Source organism: Urocitellus parryii, chromosome 4 (genome assembly GCF_045843805.1).
Source record: "Urocitellus parryii isolate mUroPar1 chromosome 4, mUroPar1.hap1, whole genome shotgun sequence".
NCBI lineage: Eukaryota > Metazoa > Chordata > Mammalia > Rodentia > Sciuridae > Urocitellus > Urocitellus parryii.
In genome coordinates, this window is record NC_135534.1 from 7,603,200 (window position 1) to 7,623,830 (window position 20,631).

Here is a 20,631-nt window from a genome sequence, read left to right on the forward strand (position 1 = left end):
GGACAGGGGTGTGAAATAGAATTTATTGTGGCTCTGATTATGTACACATGAGATGTGCCTGGCCAGGCCAGCCGGGCTCACATGGTTTGTACAATAAATACATCCGCGGGGCCTGCTCTCCGTGGCTGGGAGGGCTACCCCAGAAGTTCAGTCCAGCTTTCGTGCTCCCAGCTTCATGGGGCCCTTGGCTGCCTTCTTCTCTGCGCGTTTGGCCTCCATCTCCCTCCGCCGGTCCTCACGCTTTTTCCGTGCCAGCTCGGCCTTGACTTGTCCTGGAGTCAGGAAGGGGAAGCAGGCTGAGGGCTGACCTGCCCTGCCCTGCCCTGAACCCTAGTCTGTCAGCCCTCCAGGGGAAGGACTTACGGCTCTCAGTCTCCAGGCCCTCCCAGTTGTCCTCACCCCATGAGTCCGATTCTGGCCTGGGCTGAAAAGGGAAGTGTGGGCTGCTGTGGGGGCCAACTCCTGGCTGAGTTCCACCCCAGTCTGCACCCTCAACAGACCCATACCTGGGTGCTAGAACGCACAGACAGGGCAGCGAAGGGGTCACCCTTGTCGTTGGACTCTGGGCCACCCCAGTTATACTCGCTGGCCAATCTTGTGCCTTCAGGGGGTGGCTCTGGGGAGCTGGGCTCCTGCCAGCCCTGCTCCCAGGAGCCTTCAGCTTCCCAGTTGCTCCAGTCTGACTCAGGAGAATTGTTTTCTGGGGGGCTGACCTGCAGAAGGGTGGGAAGGAGTGGTTGGGCCTGCCCAGAGGCAGGAGCCAGATCCTGCCCCACAGACACACTCTGCCTGACCCAGCTCACCTGTCCAGCTATGCTTGCTTGGCCCCTGGTACTCCAGTCATCCTGCTGGGCCAACACAGACTCAGCCTCCTGCTGCAGTATGGGAAGGAGAGGGGCATACCAATGACACACCCAGCCCTCCAAAGGGCAAGTAAGTGGGCCCAGGCCTGTCCTAGACATGAGCTTGGCCCTTTGGTCTTTTACCTTCCTTCATTTCCTTCCCTGTCAGCCAGATGGGGAAACTGGCCAGAGCTCTGATAAAATTCACTCAGAGCAGCACCACTCCCTCCCCCGCCCATCCTCAGCCACCCCTGCAGCATGCCTGGTCTGGTTTTAGAGGAGGGTATATGGAGGACTATCCTTACTCACCCCGGGCTGAGTGGGCACTGGAGTAAACAGTGGGCACACAGGAGAGTAAGAAATCCAGCAGGCAGCCTAACCACTGCCTGCCCTGCCTCTCATCTGACCCTGCTCCTGGAGACCCCTGGGATTGGGGAGGAGATCAGCTGCTGTCTCTGACCTACAGTGGCCAACTTCATGAGGTCTACCTGTCAGGACTGCTGTGCAGATAATACAGGCTCAACTCCAGCCAGGCCCCATATGTCTGGATTGGCAGCCTGCGGCTCTCTGGGGGTCCCCTGAGAGCCTCCTCAGCCCCACTAACCTCCAAGCTGCCCCAGTCCTCATCATCCCATCTGTCAGCAGTACTGCTATCCTCTGTTGTGTCCTTGTCCTCCTGTGTCTCCCAGCGGTCTGAGGTTGTAGAGGTGGCAGAAAGAGGTGTGGGGGCTGGGGCAGGATGTCCTAGAGAACAGAGGCCCCGGGGCTCTCAGGGAGGTCTTGGGAGAGGACAGAGGTTGCTGAGAGGAAAGGGATACACAGAAGGAAGGGGCACCAAGGAAATCCACAAGGAGACTAGACCCCATTCCATCCCCTATGTCCCCATCACCCTCCTGGGGGAGCCAGATAATAGCTAGGACACTCACCCTCAGGCATTGGTCTCTGGGGCACATTGGTCTCAGCCTGTGTAGCCATGGGGTGTGCACGGATGAATTTAGAGGTAAGTGAGGAGACTCCAGTCACAGCCCAGCCTGCCCAGCTGGCTGCAGCTCCTCCCATCCCAGGGCTGGAAGCTGCATGGACATCCTTCTCTGGGCAAAAAGAGAAACAGATATGGGCACCTCAGGCTCCACAGGGAGGTGATAGAAAGGCAAGTACCCGGGGCTGGGGATGTGGCTCAAGCGGTAGCGTGCTCGCCTGGCATGTGTGCGGCCCGGGTTCGATCCCCAGCACCACATACAAACAAAGATGTTGTGTCCGCTGATAACTAAGAAATAAAATGTTAAAAAAAAAAATTATCTTTCTCTCTCTCCTCTCTTACTCTCTCTTTAAAAAAAAAAAAAAAAAAGAAAGGCAAGTACCCTAACAATGACTTGTAACCGTCCCCTCCCTATTATAGGCAGAGGTCTTCCCATCTATGAAATGGATGCTCCAGTGGAGGTGGGACATGCCAGATGACAGGCAAGGACATGGAAATGGGGGAAGAGGGAACACAAGCATGGCCACTCACCCACTTCTGCCAACTGGGTGGGATCCTCAGACACAGACTCCAGTTTGGACAGGAAGCTTCGAATGGCCTTGAAGGCCTGTGGGACAGCAAGGGGCCAAGCTGGGGGCTCCAGGGTTCCCGAGAGCCTACCAGGATGGCTAGGGCTTAGATATAACCCAGAGTCCCAGCTCCAGGGCCCAGCCCCAGCTATGCCTCACCTGGTCCCGCACAGATTTTTCAGGGTCCACAGTGAGGCCACACAGTACAGGCAGGATCTTGTGGGCACAGTCGTTCATTGAGTAGAAGTTGTGGGTGGCAGCAAAGCCCAAAACACCCGCAACCCGGGATGGTGCAAATGGGTCCTTAGTGGCCCGGCTGAAGGCGGAGGTGAGGACTCTGTGTCTGGTCTGGAGTAGGGCAGGGGAGAGAACTCCTAAGTATACAATCAAAAGTGGGACCTAGAACCTCCAGATCAGGGGCCAACCATGGGACCTCCAGGGTCTAAAAATATGTATTTATCAAAAATAGCTTAAAAGGCACAAATTTACCTAAAACTCTGGATCTGGGTTTCTCCTCCTAGAATCCTGGACTCCTTTCTGTCTCAGGGGAACGAGGGCCAGAACAGCAGCCACCCTGAGGCTAGATCATGTGCCTCCCTTCTTCCCTGCCCTGCTGATCTCACTCATTCATTCCTGTTACTGTCTGGGCACAGCAGGTGTCACATTTTAAAACTTGGGGGATGCACACAGGTTTAGGGCTAAGCCAACCTGGATTCAGATCCCAGATTCACACCTATGCACTGTGTGACCTGGCACAACTCACTCCACCTTTAGGAGCCAAGACACTGAGGCTAGCAGGGCTCTCTGGGAGCCTTCGTGTGGGAGACGATGAATGACCACACACACAAGGTTCCTGGCTCGAGAGGAGGCCATGGTCCTATGGCAGCTGTAGGACACTCACACTGGCACTGAGGTAGGAGCCAATTTTTCCCAGGCAGACCGTGGTGTTGCAGCGGATTGGGCCCTGTTCATCCTTGGCCTGCAGTCGGGCAAAGTGCTTCATGAGCTCCACGTTGAGGTTGGCTTCATTTAGCTTTGGGGCCAGGAGCAGCATGGACTGTGGGGTGAAGGCAACAGTAGGTATTGTGGGCCAGGACAGGAATGGTCTCCTGGGCCACTGGTGGCCCCTGGCTCTTAGCAGACCTGCGAAAGCCTGATAAAGCACACTCAGCCTGCTCCTGACCCACCCAGTATGTTGAGAAAGGGGAGCTCCCCCTTTCCCATCCCCTAAAGTAAGATCTCAAAAGTCTTGTACTCTTGTCTCCCATCTCTCTCCTGCCTGCAGTACACTCAGGCTCTCACAGGAACATTCCCCACAGTGTACCAAACTGGCTTAGGCTGAGGTCACCAATGAACTCCAAGTCCCTAAATTCAATAGTCAATTCTGCCTCATCAAACTTGATTCCTTAGCAGTTTTGATAACCCTACCACCACCACCAAATTCTCCCTCTGCTTTGAAATATTTGTTTCTGGTCTATCAGGAAAGGAGTCCTGGTCCTCCCCCCAGCCTCACTGGCTGCTCCTTTTGCTGAAATCTTAATCTTTAGACACCCCAAAACAAGTCCTTTGGCCTTTTTTTTTAATATTTAACACTGGGCCCTGTAATCTCACCTACTTCATGGCTTTAAATGTCTGTTAGCTGATAGCTCCCAAGTGTGCACCACTTGCCAAAACTTCTTGCCTCAACTTCACATGTGCATAACCAGCAGCCAGCTCAACAGCTCTACCTGACCATCAAGCAGAGCTGGCCAAGCCAGGGCCCAACTGCCTTCTACAAACCTGCTCCTCACTCAGACCACAGCACTGCTCTGTTCTCCCCACTACCGCACACCTTACAGGTGGGCTTTGCTGGTCTCATTCCCAATGAATACAGCAGGTTTCCACCATACCAACAAGGCCCAACATTATCCTCTTGACTTCGCCTCCTTCAGCCATCTCCTTTCAGCCATGCTAAACCACTTACTTCTACTTCCTACTTCTATAGTCCAGGCAGCTTCCAGACTCCAGGCCTTTGCACCTGCCATTACTTTTGCAGGAGACACATTTCTTCCCCATCTCTTCATGGGTTGAATCCTTCACCTCCTTACTTTCAAGGGATACCTCCTAAGCAAGGTAATCCCTTTTTAAAAACTTAGACCCTCCTCTCCCCAACTCTTTTCTGATGTGATATATATTTTCTAATTCTATTTCTTGTCTGCCAGGCCCATTGTCTGTACCCCTCAAGGGAAAGGGGCTTGGGCTGCCTTGTGCAAACTGCGTACTAGCCCAGGGCACAGGATGGGCACAAAGAAATGTTCAGTGAGGTCTGCTGAAAGGACTGTAGGTCACACCTGCAACATACCACCACTGGCTGCAGGACAGCCTCCACAGCCTGGATCAAGCGCAGAGCACATGGTAGTACCTGCCCCACCCATAATCTGCTTAGACTTGCAAGCAGAAGCCATGGCCTCTGTGTCCTGTAAACAACCCCCTCCATGCCCTGGAAAACTGGAGGTGGTTACTCTTTGCCTGGCCATACCTACCTTGACTGTCTGCTCCCGGATGGCGGGGTTGGTATCCAGAAAGCCATGTACAACATGGGGAAAGATCTGAGTGTTGACTGTCGGCTCATCAAGGTATTGGATAAACTGCTCCATCTGTAGCCCAGGAGGGTGGAGGGTAGTGTGTGTGGGGGAGAACACAGCCAGCCCTCTCTCGCCCCATACAGGTTTGGAGCCACTCTGGTTTCCCACTATCCACCCCTGGCCAGCCAGGTTAGCTTATTAAGCCCCATGCCTGTGTTTGACCTCAAGAGGCTTGATGCAGAGAGGGATTGGGACCTGAGAGCCAGGTCCCACAAGAGTCCCCTATCCTAGGTCCCATCAGTCCTATGTAATGTTCCCAGTTGCCCTGGGTTGGCAGATGTTTTATCTCCACTCATCCCAGGGTGACCACATCAGAAGATGGGGTGGCACCTGAGCCCTGTAGCCTGGGCACTCCTGAGATTGCCAAGGAGCCCTGTGATCCACCTCATGACAGCCTGGCCTCCCTGCTCCCTCATCTGTGGAATGTTCAGGGGAGGGTTTTCTGGGGTCCCTTTGCAGCCAGGAAAGAGGCTCCAGTCACCTGCTTGGAGCAGGAGGTAAGGAAGGTGTCTCTCCAACAACCAGGGTGGGTCTGGGTGGGTAGACCAGGGCAGGGCCTGGCCAAGGCCCCTACCTGCTGCAGGAGGCGGATGCGCATGGCGCGGTCGGTGGATGAGAACATCTTGACCACCACAGGAATGATCTTCTGCTGATACTCCTCAGCACTGAGGAACTTGCCCACCTGAGGATAGGAGGGAACAAGTGTTTAGCCACGTCCCCAGGGCTGGATGACTTCACAGGGCTCACTTGACTTACTCAGGCTCCCTGCTGGTTTTCCAGGGTAGGAAGGAGGTGACACCAGAGGAGAGGCATCAGGCATTTCCCCAGCAGCTCCTCTGCCCCTACCCCAGCTCAGTCCTGCCCCTAACCTTTCAGGTTCAAGGCCTCTTTTAGGAAGCTGATGGAAGCTGTGCCCCTCCCTATGAACAGGTGTCTGAATGTCATATGTACACAGAATTCTGCCTGTGATTTCTGGGGATTCCAACTTTACAGGACTTGATGGCTGGCTTTTCTACTTCTAGCAAGTTCCTTCAGGGGAAAAGGATGTCCTGGGGATGGGGCACATAAGGGAAAGGCAGGTGACCCTGAAAGGTGGGCTGGGGTCTCAGGAAGCAGGAAGAATCCAGCCCCAGAAGTCACCTGAGTGGTTAGGAAAGAGAGGAAAATGGGGTGATGGGCAGGTAGTCCCCAGAGCCCTGGGAAAATGGTTCACAGATCAGGCTAGGAGAGTCTGTCTTAGGAAAGGAGGAAGGGCCAAGTGCCCTGAAGCAAGGGTCTGAGGATCAAGAAATGTAGAGGCACAGGTTCTTTGCTCTCAAAGGGCAAGAAGTCCCCACAGTCTCCCTGTAGCTGCTCAGGAGGTCCTGGCTTGCTGAACCACCAGGACGCTGGCAGAAAGCCAACTCATATGGGTCTTCCCTGACCAGGCTGCCTGCCCCAGGATGCCCCATAGGGCTGTTCCCAGTCCAGGATCATCTCTTTGGCAGTTTGGATACACCCTGCCAGCTCTCTGGATCCCACAGGTCTTGAGGCTCCAGGCTTTCCAGGTCTCCCCTCAATTACCTTGAAGAGGGGTGTGAGGACCACAGCCCCAGCGTTGCCAAACTCGAAGGCTGTCAGCAGCTGGGGCAGCACCTTGTGCCGACAGAAATCCTCAGGGAATGAGTCCAGGCTCTTGCTCAACTCTTGGAAGAATTTTTGCTTCTCGGCCGGCTCTTTGATCTAGGGGAACAAGGACAAGGCACAGGGAGGAAGCCAGCCTGGTCACACACATTGCCCAGTCACAAGTGAGGACAGGAAGTCACCCCCAGGTCTGAAGGGACAAAAATAAAGCTGTGGGCTCTAGAGCCCAACTGCCTAGGCTCAAAGGCCAGCTTTCCTGCTTACTTGCCAAGTGGTTTAGGCAAGTTCCTCCATCTGTAAAATGAGTTAATAACTCTATCACCGCATAGGGTTGTTCTGAAGATTCAATTGGAAAATGCACATAAAAGCTGTCAGCACAGTGCCTGGCACACAGCAGGGCCTCCAGTGACTGTCCTTATCTTGGCCACCTAACTGCTGGAAGAGCAGCCACTAGGGGCATCATACCCTCGGTCAGCAGCAGTGACTGCTCACAACAGCCTAGATGGGAAAACACTTAAAAAAGAGGGAAGGGCCACATGAGCACTCCACCTAACACAGCGCCTGCTGCCCCCCCCCCACTCCCCCACCCCCGCCCAAAGGCAGCAGGGCTCAGCATTTCCAGTGGCTTCTTCAAGATGCAGTTCAGTTCCCCATCTTCCAACAGCCCTCCCTATCCCCACCTAAGCCAATATTCTCCACTCTGTTCCTTGGAAGTCTGTGGAAGTGTCTGTCGCCCTCCTCCCCTGTCCTGATTCTCAGCCACCTCTCTGTGTTCACCACACATGACTGGGCCAGAGCAGGTGCAGAGAGCAGACCTCCCTCCTTCATTCCGTGTGACTCTCCCTTTACACAGATGCCAACATTGAGGTTCAGAGGTAAAGCACAGGGTGCCCTCCTCACATCTTCTCATGAGCTGGTCCCTCTGTCTGGAACACTTCCCCCAGTTACCATCCCTATGGCTCCCATGTTCCTGTCCTTCAGGTCCTATTTCAAATGTCATTCCTAAGAGAGCTCTTCCCTGAGCACCCCATCCCTTCTATTTTCCTGCTGGCAACGAGAACTGCCTAAAACAGGAACCTGGCCTATTAACCCCTTGCTCGCTCCTTGAGGGCAGGTCTAGATCTGTCTTTCCCTCCCCACCCCACTCCAAGCCAGCATGGGGAATGGCACCCTGGGGACCAGAGACAGGAAGTATTGTAGAGTTGATGGAGCAACAAGAACACTCACTAAGGATCTGCTGTGTCCAACATGCACAGCGGCCCTCTATGTTCCACAGTGGTGCATTCAACCAACCATTGATAACAGACATTAAAAATTAATGTGTCCATATTGACATGTAGACTTACTTTTGTCACTGTTCTCTAAATGATACTGTATAATAACTATTTTCATAGCACTTTCATTTTATTAGGTGTTATATGCCATCAAGAGATGATTTTTAAGAATGTGAGAGGATGTAAATAAATCGTATGTGTAAATACTATGCTGCTTTATATAAGGGACTTGAGTATTCTTGGATTTTGGTGTCCTTGGGAGTCCTAGAACCATGGATATCATGGACATCAAAGACGACTAGGCTGTGTACTCCCCACGATCCTGTGAAGTAGGCACTATTACTAGAGCTAAACTTCAACAAGGGGAAGGCAAAGCAAGGAAGAGTTGGAGCCAGAGTTGCATCCAAAGGGCCTATTTGTATAGTCCATGCCTGTCTTCAAAGGGTTCAGTTGTGAGAGAACCTAAAAGTGGGGTATAGGGCAATTATGGAAAATGTAGGGCCAAAGCCTAGGCAGGTGGGGGGCTTACCTGAATCTCTTCCAAGAAGAGGTTGGTCTCCACAAAACGGTTGTTCATGAAACCACCAGGTGCCTGGCAGTTCTGCAGAAAGCGGGCTGGGTTGGGACGCACCTTAGGGTTGGCTCCCACCAGTTCACAGTAATGGGGCACCAGGGATTTGGGGATCTGTAGGATAAGACTCAGTGTCAGAGAAGGGGTGGTTGGTGAAAGAGCAGAGAAAGAGCAGCTGGGGCAAGGCAGACAGCCAGGGGCTGGATACTTACCTTCCCAGGATTGCGAAGGGCAGTCGCCCGAGGTAGGGGCCCATTGAAGACTTCCCAGATGAGGCAGCCCAAGCGCCACATGTCTGCTGACCTGTAGCAGTAATCCAGAGCTGCTCAGAGCCCTACCACCCATTAATGCAAAACTCATCCTGCCATGGCAGGTCCTGGCTGTGTCCCTCAGGTGACCCATCAGCCTTAAGCAGCTGGTTTCACTAGCCCCATTTAACATACAAAAAAACCAAGGTTCAGAGAGGCAAGGACATCTGTCCTGGGTCACACAATTTTCAAATTCAGAACCACCCAATGCCCAAGCTTGTGTCCAACCTGCCCTACTACTATGGAGCTTCTGGTAGCAGTCCTGGGACCCTGATACTCTCCCAACCAAGCAACAAGGGACAGGGTAGTGCCAGCTAGTCTAGAGATCCTGAGGCTACAGGGGCCTCCACAATAGGACAGACTGAGGTATTCCACCCCCAGTCACCCACCACTTCTCTCTGACCGCTCTGCCGCTGTTGTCAGTCAATTCCGGGGGGTCATACTGCTCAAGTTCAGGGATCCCCTTGCGGGGTGGTCCCCCACCATTGCCCTGGGCTGAGTACATGTAATCCAGGCCCCCAAGTTTCCACTCGCCAGCTCGGTCCACAAACACAGCAGCCATACAGACGTTATTGTGGATAAGGTTGCAGTCGTTGACCAAGAAGCTGAGGGCTTTCACTATCTGGTGTAGCCCCCAGGACAACTCCTGCTCCTTCAGGCCACCAGCATCCACTCGAGCCTTGAGGTACATTCCCAGTGGGGTCACAGCCTCTGTCACTACATGGAGGCACTTTTCTGTCTAGGAAAGGAGAGAGGGATGTCAGGGATGGTTAGGGAGAAGAAGGGGAAATGAGGAACAGGGACAGTAGAGAAGCTCTAACTCTGGGGGTGCTGAAATCCAAGGGGTGGAAACCAAGGGACAGAGTGAAGACAGCAGTGGGAGACTGGGAAATGGTGAGAACAGAGATAAACAAACGCAGTGCAGGTACCTCCAGCCCATCGATATAGGCCAGGATGTTGGGGTGCCGGAGAGTTTTGAGGCGCTTGAAGGCAGCTTTGGCCACCTGGGTCTGCTCTTCGGCGCCAGGCTTCACGTCGTACACGAATATGGACACCAGGCTGCCTGTGGCCTGGAGGACAGAGAGGCCAGGGGGTGGGGGCCAGGCTGACCACTCGGCTGGGCCTGGGTCTCACCATTTCGTAGATGGTCCCCGGAGCAGAAAAGAGACGCAGGCCAGGTCTCTCCCCTGGTCAGTCCTTAGGGACTCGGCCGGGCTCACGTGACGCCTACCCCGTCTGCCTGTCGGTCCCTCGGTCCTTCCGCCCGCCACGTCGGCACTGCCCGACCCCTCCCGGCCCGTTGCCCCGAGCCTCCGCCTCCACGTCAGACCCGGCGCGACGCAGAGGAACCGGCGGTGCGCAGTAGGCGAGGCCGAGGTCTGCCGCGGCCTGCAGAGCCGGGCCGCACTCACCTTTTTGCGGCCGCGGTGCAGGACCCAAGGTCCGGGCGGGCTGCCTTCAGGAGCCTCTGGGCTGAGCTCGAACGGAAAGTCCCGGACCGGGTCCCGGGCAAAGAACCACATCGTCCCCGCCGCCGCCGCCGCCGCCGCCGCGGGCTCGGGCGCCTCCGCTCCGGGTCCTCCGGCCGCCCGAGCCGGGGCGGGGCGGGGGCGGGGGCGGGGCCTGGCCGGGGCGGGGGCGGGGCCGGAGACTGGGGGCGGGGCGGGGCGGGGCCGGCAGCGCCAGAACCAACCCTCCGCTTCCGCGGCGGGGTCAGCCCCTCCAGATCGCCCGAACTGCTCGGACTTCTGCGTCCTTAAAGGCAAAAGGGGTGTGGAAAGAGAGCCCACCTCCTAGCGTTATTGTAAGGATGAGAGCTTGAGAAGAAACAGATGAGAAAACCGAGGCGATGAAGGGGAGAGACGGAGAGACAAACCGTGAAGGAAGGCGACTGCCAGCAGAGAAGGGGTGGTAGTGAGTAGTGAAGTAGAAACGTATGGAGATGGTTGTCCCCAGGGTCCGAAGTGCTGGAGCTAGTGAGTGGTGGCTCCAGGTCCCAGCAAGGAGCCCATGGAATGAGAAGTGACCAGGAGAGAGGCCTGAGGAGACAGAGCCCTTGAGGAGTGGGGCAAATGTCCAGGTGAGGTCCACGAGCCCTGGAGTAGCTGGAGGGTACCAGGGGAAGGAAAGAAGGAGACACTGAAGAGGGAAGAAGAGTTGACCCCAGGAAAGGAGAGGGTGGAGGAGGAACAGCTGGGCAAGTCCAGAAGAGGCCGGAGGGCAGAGAGGAGCCCTGCTTTCCTGGGCCCAGCAGCCCGCGGTTCCTTGGTTCATAAAACTAGCCTCTTCTTCAGGTCCCCAGTGCCTGTGCTGTCATTAGTTCAATCTGCCCACCACACTAATGGAGACTTAGTCCTTTAGCTGGAAAGAGCCCTGTGACCAGGAGGGGCTGGAAAGGACAGGCAATGACTCCTCTGCAGATTAGGTCTCAAGGGATGGAGTCTTGTCCCTTAGCCAACTCCTATGAAGTACAGGTGAGATTCTGGAACCAATTGGAAATGTTTGGTTAGGATGTCTTTGGGAGGACTCTCAAGGGCAGTGGTGGATTGGAATCTGGCTTAGCCTTTTACTGGCTGTGGGAACTCACACAGAAACAGTACCTTCTGGTGGTCTCAGTTTCCTCTTCTATAAACTGTGATGAACAGTGCCCTTCACCACATCTGACCCAGAACAGCCACCCAATAACACTCACTTTCGACGTTCCCTTGTCCCCGTATTGGTGTGGGAATCACACCAAGTGGGCATCAGACACAATGTCCACTGCTCAGGACAGACTAGAAGTCGTGTCTAGAGACCTTCCCTCATAACTTTGAGAGGCAGAAGACCTTGACAACATTGGGACTATGAAGTGGGCAATATAGAGGGTGGAGAGCATCCTGACATTGAAAGGAGCAAGTAGAGATCTCAAACATGAAATACAGCCTCTAGGGCTGGGGTAGTGGCTCAGTGGTAGAGCATTTGCCTTCCATGTGTGGGGCACTGGGTTCGATCCTCAGCACCACATAAATGAATAAAATAAAGATATTGTGTACATCTAAAAAAATTTAAAAAAAAAACTCCCTGGAACAAGATGCCAGTCCAGCCAGCATGCCTTTTTTTTTAACATTTATTTTTTAGTTCTCGACAGACACAACATCTTTGTTGGTATGTGGTGCTGAGGATTGAACCCGGGCCGCACGCATGCCAGGCGAGCACGCTACCGCTTGAGCCACCTCCCCAGCCTGGGATTAGTGTTGTACTCATCTTGCACATGAAGAAACAGGTTGAGAAAGGTCACACAGCAGAAAGCAGCGGGGCCTGAGCCCTGTGCTGCTCACAGCTCCTTCAACAGCCAAGACAAATCTCAGCAGCCTTCCAACGCACTCACCTGTGGACATCCTGCAGGCATGGGGTCTGCAGGGACACCAGGAAACCAGCTGCTCTTAGAGGCGATACGTTCAGAGCCAAGTGGGCAGAATCGGGGGGCAGATGCCTCCGTGTGAATCACATTTTCTGTGGGTGAGTTGTTTTGCCTCCTTTATTTTGTCTGAAAAGTAAGATAATAAAAATGACTGACTACAAGCCGAGTGCAGTGGCCACACTGGTAATTCAGGTATTAAGGAGGCTGAGGCAGGAGGATCTCAAGTTCAAGGCCAGCCTGGACAATTTAGCAAGACCCTGTCTCAAAACAAAAATAAAAAAAAAAAAAGAGGGGCTGGGGCTGGGGCTGTAGCTCAGTGGCAGAGCACTTGCCATGCTACAGTGAGGCACTGGGTTCGATCCTCAGCACCACATAAAAATAAAAATATAAAATAAAGGCATTCTGTCTATCTACAACTACCAAAGAAAAAGAAAGAAAAGAAAAAAGACAGGGCTTGGGGTGCAGCTCAGTGGTAGAGCACTTGCCTAGCATGCTCAAGGTCCTAGTTTCAATCCCTAGCACCACAAGAAAACAAAAAATAACTCTATACATGTTCACTGTCCTGGTCATTAGTCCCAGATAAATAGCACACTTACAAAGTCTTGAAAGGGAAGTTGTGAGAAAAGACTTGTGGCCTGAATGCAGAATAAAAAGGCAGTGACTGGAAAGACTCATGATAGAAATGACTTAGTAACTAGAAATCTTCAGAAGGGGCCTGGGGGGATGAAGATGATCCATGAAGGCAGGAAAAGAAAACCTCAAACATTGTGCCTTAGACAAGGTAGAGCACCCAAATCTCAGTGAGGACCACAAAAGCTGGAATCACACTCAGCATGAGGAAAGTATTTTTTCCAGTCTCACAATGCATTCAGCTAAACATGTTTTTATTTGCTCCAGGAAACTGAGGGTTCTTTATTCATTCTGTAAAATTTTTCTTTCTTTTTTTTTTTTTTTTTTTTTTGTGGTGCTGGGGATTGAACCCAAGGCCTTGTGCATGCAAGGCAAGCACTCTACCAACTGAGCTATATCCCCAACCCCCCTGTAATATTTTTTATTATTGAGAGAAGAATATTTCTTTCCTTTCATGAAAGAGAAATATTTCTCAGTTACTAAGTTGAATATGAAGTTTTTTTTTGTTTTTGTTTTTGTTTTTTTTTAAAGAGAGAGTGAGAGAAGAGAGAATTTTAATATTTATTTTTTAGTTATCGGCGGACACATCATCTTTGTTTGTATGTGGTGCTGAGGATGGAACCCGGGCCGCACACATGCCAGGCGAGTGCACTACTGCTTGAGCCACATCCCCAGCCCTGAATATGAAGTTATAAAAATCCTCTGGCTCTATGTATTTGAGTAAGATTCTGTTCTCAAGTCATGAGGGTCAGAGTGAGGAAGGATTTCGGATTTCAGGCACTGCTGGTGGGAATTTATTGGTGCAGCTGTGGTGAAGGACACATCAGTGATATCTGTTAAACCCTTATAAACCTTTGCCCCAGTAATTCCACTCCTGGAAATTTATCCTAAACAAACTCATGTTCAATCATACAAAGATATATATAAGGGGGGAACCAAGAGAATCAGGTGCAACACTTAACTGTTGCAGACCATCGACCTTAAAGAAATTCCAATTGTCTTTATCCTGGCCAGATCATGTCTGTAGGTAGCCGGGGAAGTCTCTAGAAAAGGGGATCATTGTGATCATGTTCCATTATTGGCACTCTGAATATGTGTGTCAGTTACTGGAAGAGAATCCTGATGTCACTGTGGGTCCCCAGGTGAGGCAGCGCCACTTCACAGAGAGAGTCCAGACACCCGTAGGATCTCAGTTGTGTAAAATAAAAGACTCACGCCTCCCATTTGCACTTAGGCACTAGTTCCTCTTTTGCACAGCTGGATATTTGCAATTATGTTCTGTGTCGGGCAATCTGCAAAATAATAAAACAGAGGGGAAGAAAAGATTTGTATGAGGTTGTATGATTGTTAGAGTTTGGACTCTAAAGCCAGCCAGTCTGGATTTTGTATGCTAGTCCTGCTGCTAATGAGCTGTATGGCCTCGGGAAAATCACTTATTCTCTTTGTGCCTCAGTTGTCTCATCTGTAAATGGGTAAGACAATAGTGCTTATTCCATAGGTATGGTAGGTTTAATAATGCCCCCCCAAAGACATTCAGTTACTCATACCTGGAACCTGTGAATATGGTACCTCACATTGTAAAAGAGACTTCACAAATGTGATGGAGTTAAGGATTTTGAGATGGGAAGATTATCCTGATTTTTCAAGTGGGCCTGATAGAGTCACAAGGGTCGCCATAAGGGGAAAGCAGGATGATCATAGTGGGTAGGAGATGTGACCATGGGAGCACGAGGGTGGAATGAAGTGAGGAAGGGGTCATAAGCTGATGCAGGTGGTCTCTACAAGCAGGAAAATACAAGGAATCAGACTTTCCCCCAGAACCCTCAGAAGGAACATAGCCCTGCTGCCATCTTCATTTTAGACTTCTGACCCTGGAACTGCATGATAATAAATGTGTGTTGTTGGTGGCACTGTCGGCCATGTTTGTTACAGCAGACCCAGGAGACTAGTATAGTAGGCATATTGAGGATTCAGGAGTTAACACACGTAATTTCTTAGAACAGTGTGTAGCACATAGTGAGTGCTTCATAAATGCCGACTTTTATGTGACTCATAGACTACTTTTTTTTTTTTTTTTTTTAGTACTGGGGATTGAACTCAGGAGCACTCAACCACTGAGTCACACCCCCAGCCCTATTTTGAATTTTATTTAGAGACAGGGTCTCACTGAGTTGCTTGGATCCTTGCTAAAATGCTGAGGCTGGCTTTGAACTTGTGATCCTCCTGCCTCAACCTCCTGAGCCTCTGGGATTACAGGCGAGTGCCACTGCACCTACACAGGACTATTTTTAACAATGGAAAATTGGAACAATCCAAATAACCAGCAGGAGTGGAAATTCAAATCTGCATCTATGGAACTGCAGCAAATCAATGAGGCCAACTGGAGCTGTTTCCGGTGCAGAGCTGATGAAGATGGTAGCAATGGTGGTGGTGGTGCTGCTGCTGACGCTTTTCAAGTCCTCCCTCATGTCAGGCACGGAACTCAGCATCATCCCTGCAACACTTCTGTTGATCCTCATAACATTATGGGATAGAGAGTTCTGTCGGTCTGAGTCCAAGCAGGTGAGAGAAACCATTAAGTGATTTAAACAGGGAAAGTTTAATTATAAAAAATTATTAGCCCCAGGCTGGGTTTGTGGCTCAGTGATACAGTGATCCTCAGCACCACATAAAAATAAATAAATAAAGGTATTGTGTCCAACTACAACTAAAAAAATTAAAAATATTTAAAAAAGAAGAAGAATTATTAGTCAGGCTGGGCACAGTAGTGCATGCCTATGATCCCAGCAACTGAGGAGGCTGATGTAGAGGGATGGCAATTTTGAGATCAGCTTGAACAACTTAAGGAGACCCTGTTTCAAAATAAAATAAAAAGGGGCTGGGGATGTGGCTCAAGCGGTAGCGTGCTCGCCTGGCATGCGTGCGGCCCGGGTTCGATCCTCAGCACCACATACCAACAAAGATGTTGTGTCCACCGAGAACTAAAAAATAAATATTAAAAAAAATTCTCTCTCTGTCTCTCTCACTCTCTCTTAAAAAAAATAAAATAAATAAAATAAAATTAAAAAGGGTGAGAACATACAAGCACAGGCAACACCTTTTTCAATACAACTCCTAAAGCTCAGGAAATAATGCCAAGAGTTAATAAATGGGATGGCATCAAATTAGAAAGCTTCTGCACAGTAAAGGAAACAATGAGGGAGACATGATTAATACTTCTGACATGATTAATACTAGAATATATAAAGAACTCAAAAAATTTTATACCAAAAAAAATCAAATAACCCAATTAATAAATAGGCAAGTGAATTAAACAGACATTTCTCAAAAGGAGAAATACAAATGGCCAACAAGTATATGAAAATATGTTCAACATCAGTAGTGGTTAGGAAATGCAAATCAAAACTATACTGAAAAAGCCCTGGGTTCGACCCCCAGTTCCAAAAAAGACCAAAAAAAAAAAAAAAAAACATCAAAAACTACACTGAATTGAGCGCAGTGGTGCACACCTGTAATTCCAGTGGCTCAGGAGGCTGAGACAGGAGGATCTGGGGTTCAAAGCCTGTGCCTGTGGGGAACTTCCCTGAATGACCACACCTTCCAATCCTGAAGCTTGAGGCTCTGACCAATCACTGCATTTCGTGGTGACTTGGGTGATGTCTCAGCTCAGAAAGCAAGGAGTGGCCCCAGGTGTGGGCGTCACCTGCCAGGTTTGAGCTACACTCACCTGTTCCTTTGTAATCCTTCCCCTGGCCTCATTTGAATGGCTTCTTCCCAATAAAAGGATTCAGCACGTGCTCCTCTCTCTCTTTCTCCACGGACCCCTAAGGTCATAGGAGACTTCACAGGACCCAGAGAAAAAGGTATTTCTCTGTGTGGTTATTTCATGCATCCAGCTCACCTGGAGTGACCTTAAGTGTTTAGTCATGGAACTGGAACGTGACAAAAGCCAGCCTCAACAACAAGTAAGGTGCTAACAACTCAGGGAGGCTCTGTCTCTAAATATAATATGAAATAGGGCTGGGGTGTGGCTCAGTGGGGAGCACCCCTGAGTTCAATCCCTGATACCCAAACATCTCATCTGGGATCTCATCTCACACCACTCAGAATGACAGATATGAAGATATAAATAATAATAAATGCTGGAGGGGATGTGAGGGAAAAGGAACACTTTTACACCATTGGTGGGATTGTAAATTAGTACAACCAATGTGGAAATCAGTATGGAGGTTCCTCAGATGACTAGGCATGGAACCACCATATGACCCAGCTCTATCACTCCTCGTTATTTATCCGAAAGAATGAAAGTCATGGGCTGGGGTTATGGCTCAATGGTAGAGCGCTTTCCTAGCATGTCTGAGGCACAGGGTTCAATTCTCAGCACCGCATATAAATAAATGGCTAAAATAAAGGTATCATCAACAACTAGAAACATATATATTTTTAAAAATTTAAGAACTAGAGTCCTCATGCTATAATGATACACACATACCCATGTTTATAGCGGCAAAACTCACAAGAGTCAAACTATGGAACCAGCCTGTGTGTCTATCAGAGTATGAATAGATATAGAAAATGTGATGTATATACAATGGATTTTTATTCCTCCAAAAATAAAAATGAAATTATGTCATTTTCAGAAAAATGGAACTAGAGACCATTATGTTAAGAAGCAAAGTAAGCCAAACTTAGAAGGTCAAGGGTCATAGGTTTTCTCTCATATGTGGAAGCTAGAGAGGAAAAAGGGAAAAGAAAAATGGGGGGCAGGGATCTCGTGAAAATCAAAGGGAGATCAGGAGAGAAAAGGGACCAGGAGGTGGAAGGCTGTGGGGGGAGTGCTGGGGAGTGACACTGGTCAAACAATGTTTTTACATCCTGTGCATGTAGGTATATGTAACAACAAATCCCATCACTATGTGCCACTATGATGCACAATTAAGAATTTGGGCGGGGGAGTTAGGGAGGTAGTGTGGTAGTAGAGTGCCCTTGGTTCTGTCCCCAGTAACCACCCCCAACGCGCACACACACACACAAGAATTATTAGCCAGGTATGGGGTGTGCACCTGCAGTCTCAGCTACTAGTGAAGCTGAAGTGGGAGGGTCACTTGTGCTCCTGAGTTCCAGACCCACCCAGGCAACAGAGTGAGACTTGAGTCTCAACAAAACAAAACGAAAAATAACCAGGTCTGAAATTAAGACTCTGTTGGAGCAGGAATGGCTGGGCTTCGTAGAATAGCAGAGATGTTGCTGAGGTGCTGCACTGTCCATGGAACTTGCTAGAAAACCATCCTTACAGCCTCTGGGAAAAATTGTACAGGGGAAAAGTGTTCCCACTAAACACCCCCCACTGCTCCCAAGGTGGGTGTGGGGCGCTGGAGGGAGCAGCTGCACTGACTGCTGCTGGCCACAGTGCCCTGCAGGAGCCTGGTGCTGGAAAAGCTGGCCTAGCCTCAGGGCTGAGCTGGACAAGCTGGCCAGGCTGAGAGGAAGGCCCCAAACCAGAAAGCAAAACCTTTCTCCAGAAACGTCTCTCTACGCCCTCTTCTGGCAGGATTTAACATTGTGCCGTCTGGCTAAAGAAATAGTTCAGATCCGCATTCAGAGCAGGCATATTTGGGGTTGAGAGGTAATAAATAAATAACCAGTACAGATTATTAATTCCACTTTATAGATGTGGAAACTGAGGCTTTTGAGAGAGGAAGCAGCCAGCCCAAGGTCACTACACAACCAGTGCTAGGAGAAGCAGGTTGGCAAAAATTATCTACAGAGGGCTGTAGTGCAGCCAGTGGAAGAGTGCTGGCCTGGCATGCAGGAGCCCTGGATCCCCAATAACACACACACACACACACACACACACACACACACACACACAATCATCTACGTTACATCATTGTGGAAATATTTCTACCAACCATAAACCTGCACGGAACACTCCTGAATCTGGAGGGCTAACCACCACGTACTAGCATTTGCCTGATTTACATGTTTTGGGGTTGAATGCACTAAATTTCTGTGATTGTAGGCAAAACAAAACAACCACCAAACAGTGAAATATTGGCAATTTAATACAGTTCAACCTAGTATTTGCTTCTATGATATGGTGTGTGGAGTTTTTACAGTGAATGTGAGTTACTTTTATAAATGGGAAAAGCTATACATCTGTATACAAACATATATGTTTTATATATTCATACAATTTCATTACATATATACTGTATATATACATTATATAATGTATTTATTATGTATATTTGTTTTGGAAAGGTCTCCCTCCAATGTCCTTTGTAGTGGTCTTTTTCTCTGCAATAAAATAGAAAATCTAAGCTTAGCTAGCAAGGATTCAAAGACTTCAGGGAAAAGTATTTGCTGTTTAACCCACTGGGAGAGACCAAGAGCTACTGGCTAATGGTCCCTGCTTTGTTTGTTGATGACTTACCATAGGAAAAGCCTATCTTATTTTATGCTTATTTTATGAGATTTGAGTCATAACACAGAGAAGTTGCTACTGAACAATGGTGAAACATGTGCAGCCATTACTATTAGGAAGTATTTGAATGACTTAGACTCTGTCCTACATCTAAATGTCGAACCCCCCCCCCCCACACACACACGGAGGTGATGTATGTCTGAGACATTATTGATGCCAATACCCTGATCTGCTCATTGCACATTGTATTGAAATGCCACACTGTACCCCATAAATCTGTATAATTACTATGCATCAATTTAAAATATGTATTAATAAAATAATTTTTTAAATAAAATGCTTCAGTGTTCTTACATGCAAAAGCAAATCTTCAGGGCTTGCTGTGGCTGTGATAACTGCAAGATGCTGATGTTCCTGTTGTCCCATGTCACCCAGGGTGGGACTATAGGAGGGCCAGAGCTTCTGCTGCCTGGTGCCCCTACAACATGTCCAAGTGGCTCTGACTCAATGTCAGGGGCACCTACTTTCCCATTCCCTGGCAGAGGCTGTGCTGTGACCTGAAATTCTTCCTGTGCTGCCTGTTCCAGGCAGACTCAGATCTGGACTCAGGCAAAGAAGAAACAGGTGCTCATTTAGTTGACAGAGATTCCACCTAGTCTGAACCCAGACTCGACTACTAGAGACATGGCAAGCTGGTTATGAGCAAAGACCTTGTCAAGGAGAGAGTGTCAGAGGGAGCAAGATTTTACATCACCATGTTCATAAAACTTGTAAAGGACAAAATTAGAGAAGGAGATGTCACGATGTCACCAGTGTCTGTGCAGCATGTGCTTCAGTGCCAGGGAAGGGCCTCAGGCGGGTGGTAGTCACATGTGTAGTAGCTCCAAGGTTGAGCAGCCCATCAGCATCAGCTCCTCCTACAACTGGGAATGAGGACCAGGCCAAGTTCTGCTGCATGGTTTCCAAGGGGCTGCTCATTACCCAGCAGGGCAGGACCAGTGGCCCAAGGAGAAAGCCAAGATTTGCAAGAAGCAGGCGGAGGATTGTTGCATCAGGCAACATAACCAGTCAGGGTCTTCCAAGTTAATTTAAGCTAAATAAAGACACAGACACAGAAAGTACCTTTTCTTTGGGTTCAGTGACCGCTCCTCAGACTCAGCTACCCCAAAGGGGGCAAGCAGACAAAAAGAGAGTGAGAAGCATGTGCTGGAATTTTTATTGGGGAGAAGCTATTCAAATGCAGCAAGGGGTCAAGTTTACAAAGGAATAGGTGAGTGTAACAGAACCCCTCTGGGTGCCTCCTCATTCTAGGGCCATGCCTTGTTATCTGAGTGAGGGAAGAGCCCTAGTCATGAGCCATGACCTACCACGCCAGACTACAGTG

The 20,631-nt window shown here is 49.9% G+C and overlaps 1 protein-coding gene and 1 pseudogene across 7 annotated transcripts; one reads left to right on the top strand and one right to left on the bottom strand.

Moving 5' to 3' along the window:
* Window positions 1-3: 3 nt before the first annotated feature.
* Window positions 4-10,388, bottom strand: Scyl1 (SCY1 like pseudokinase 1). 7 transcript variants are annotated; one of them, XM_077797978.1, is made up of 17 exons: window positions 10,203-10,388; window positions 9,720-9,860; window positions 9,180-9,529; window positions 8,695-8,785; window positions 8,441-8,596; window positions 6,578-6,736; window positions 5,589-5,696; window positions 4,913-5,026; window positions 3,292-3,447; window positions 2,550-2,738; window positions 2,353-2,428; window positions 1,769-1,933; window positions 1,447-1,535; window positions 804-872; window positions 507-713; window positions 364-424; window positions 4-272 (listed from the first exon to the last, which is right to left on the bottom strand). In XM_077797978.1, exons 1-17 carry the CDS (start codon window positions 10,311-10,313, stop codon window positions 148-150), a joined length of 2,367 nt encoding a protein of 788 aa, XP_077654104.1. In that variant the 5' UTR covers window positions 10,314-10,388; the 3' UTR covers window positions 4-147. The 7 variants fall into 7 exon arrangements, with proteins under 7 accessions (XP_077654104.1, XP_026252428.2, XP_077654107.1 ...); XM_026396643.2 differs by having other exon boundaries at window positions 804-875; XM_077797981.1 differs by having other exon boundaries at window positions 507-679; window positions 795-875.
* Window positions 10,389-19,732: 9,344 nt separating this feature from the next.
* On the top strand, window positions 19,733-20,334 carry LOC113188335 (BTB/POZ domain-containing protein KCTD5 pseudogene; annotated as a pseudogene).
* Window positions 20,335-20,631: the final 297 nt, after the last annotated feature.

What these genes read in the sequence shown, in the direction of transcription:
- Scyl1 (XM_026396641.2), bottom strand. Translation starts at nt 10,313, where the DNA reads ATGTGGTTCTTTGCCCGGGACCCGGTCCGGGACTTTCCGTTCGAGCTC. An exon ending in GCATCCGCCTCCTGCAGCAG is followed by an intron (nt 5,027 to 5,588) that starts GTAGGGGCCTTG and finishes CCTGGGCTACAG; the next exon opens with ATGGAGCAGTTTATCCAATA. An exon ending in CCAGAGACCAATGCCTGAGG is followed by an intron (nt 1,587 to 1,768) that starts GTGAGTGTCCTA and finishes TCTGTTCTCTAG; the next exon opens with GACATCCTGCCCCAGCCCCC.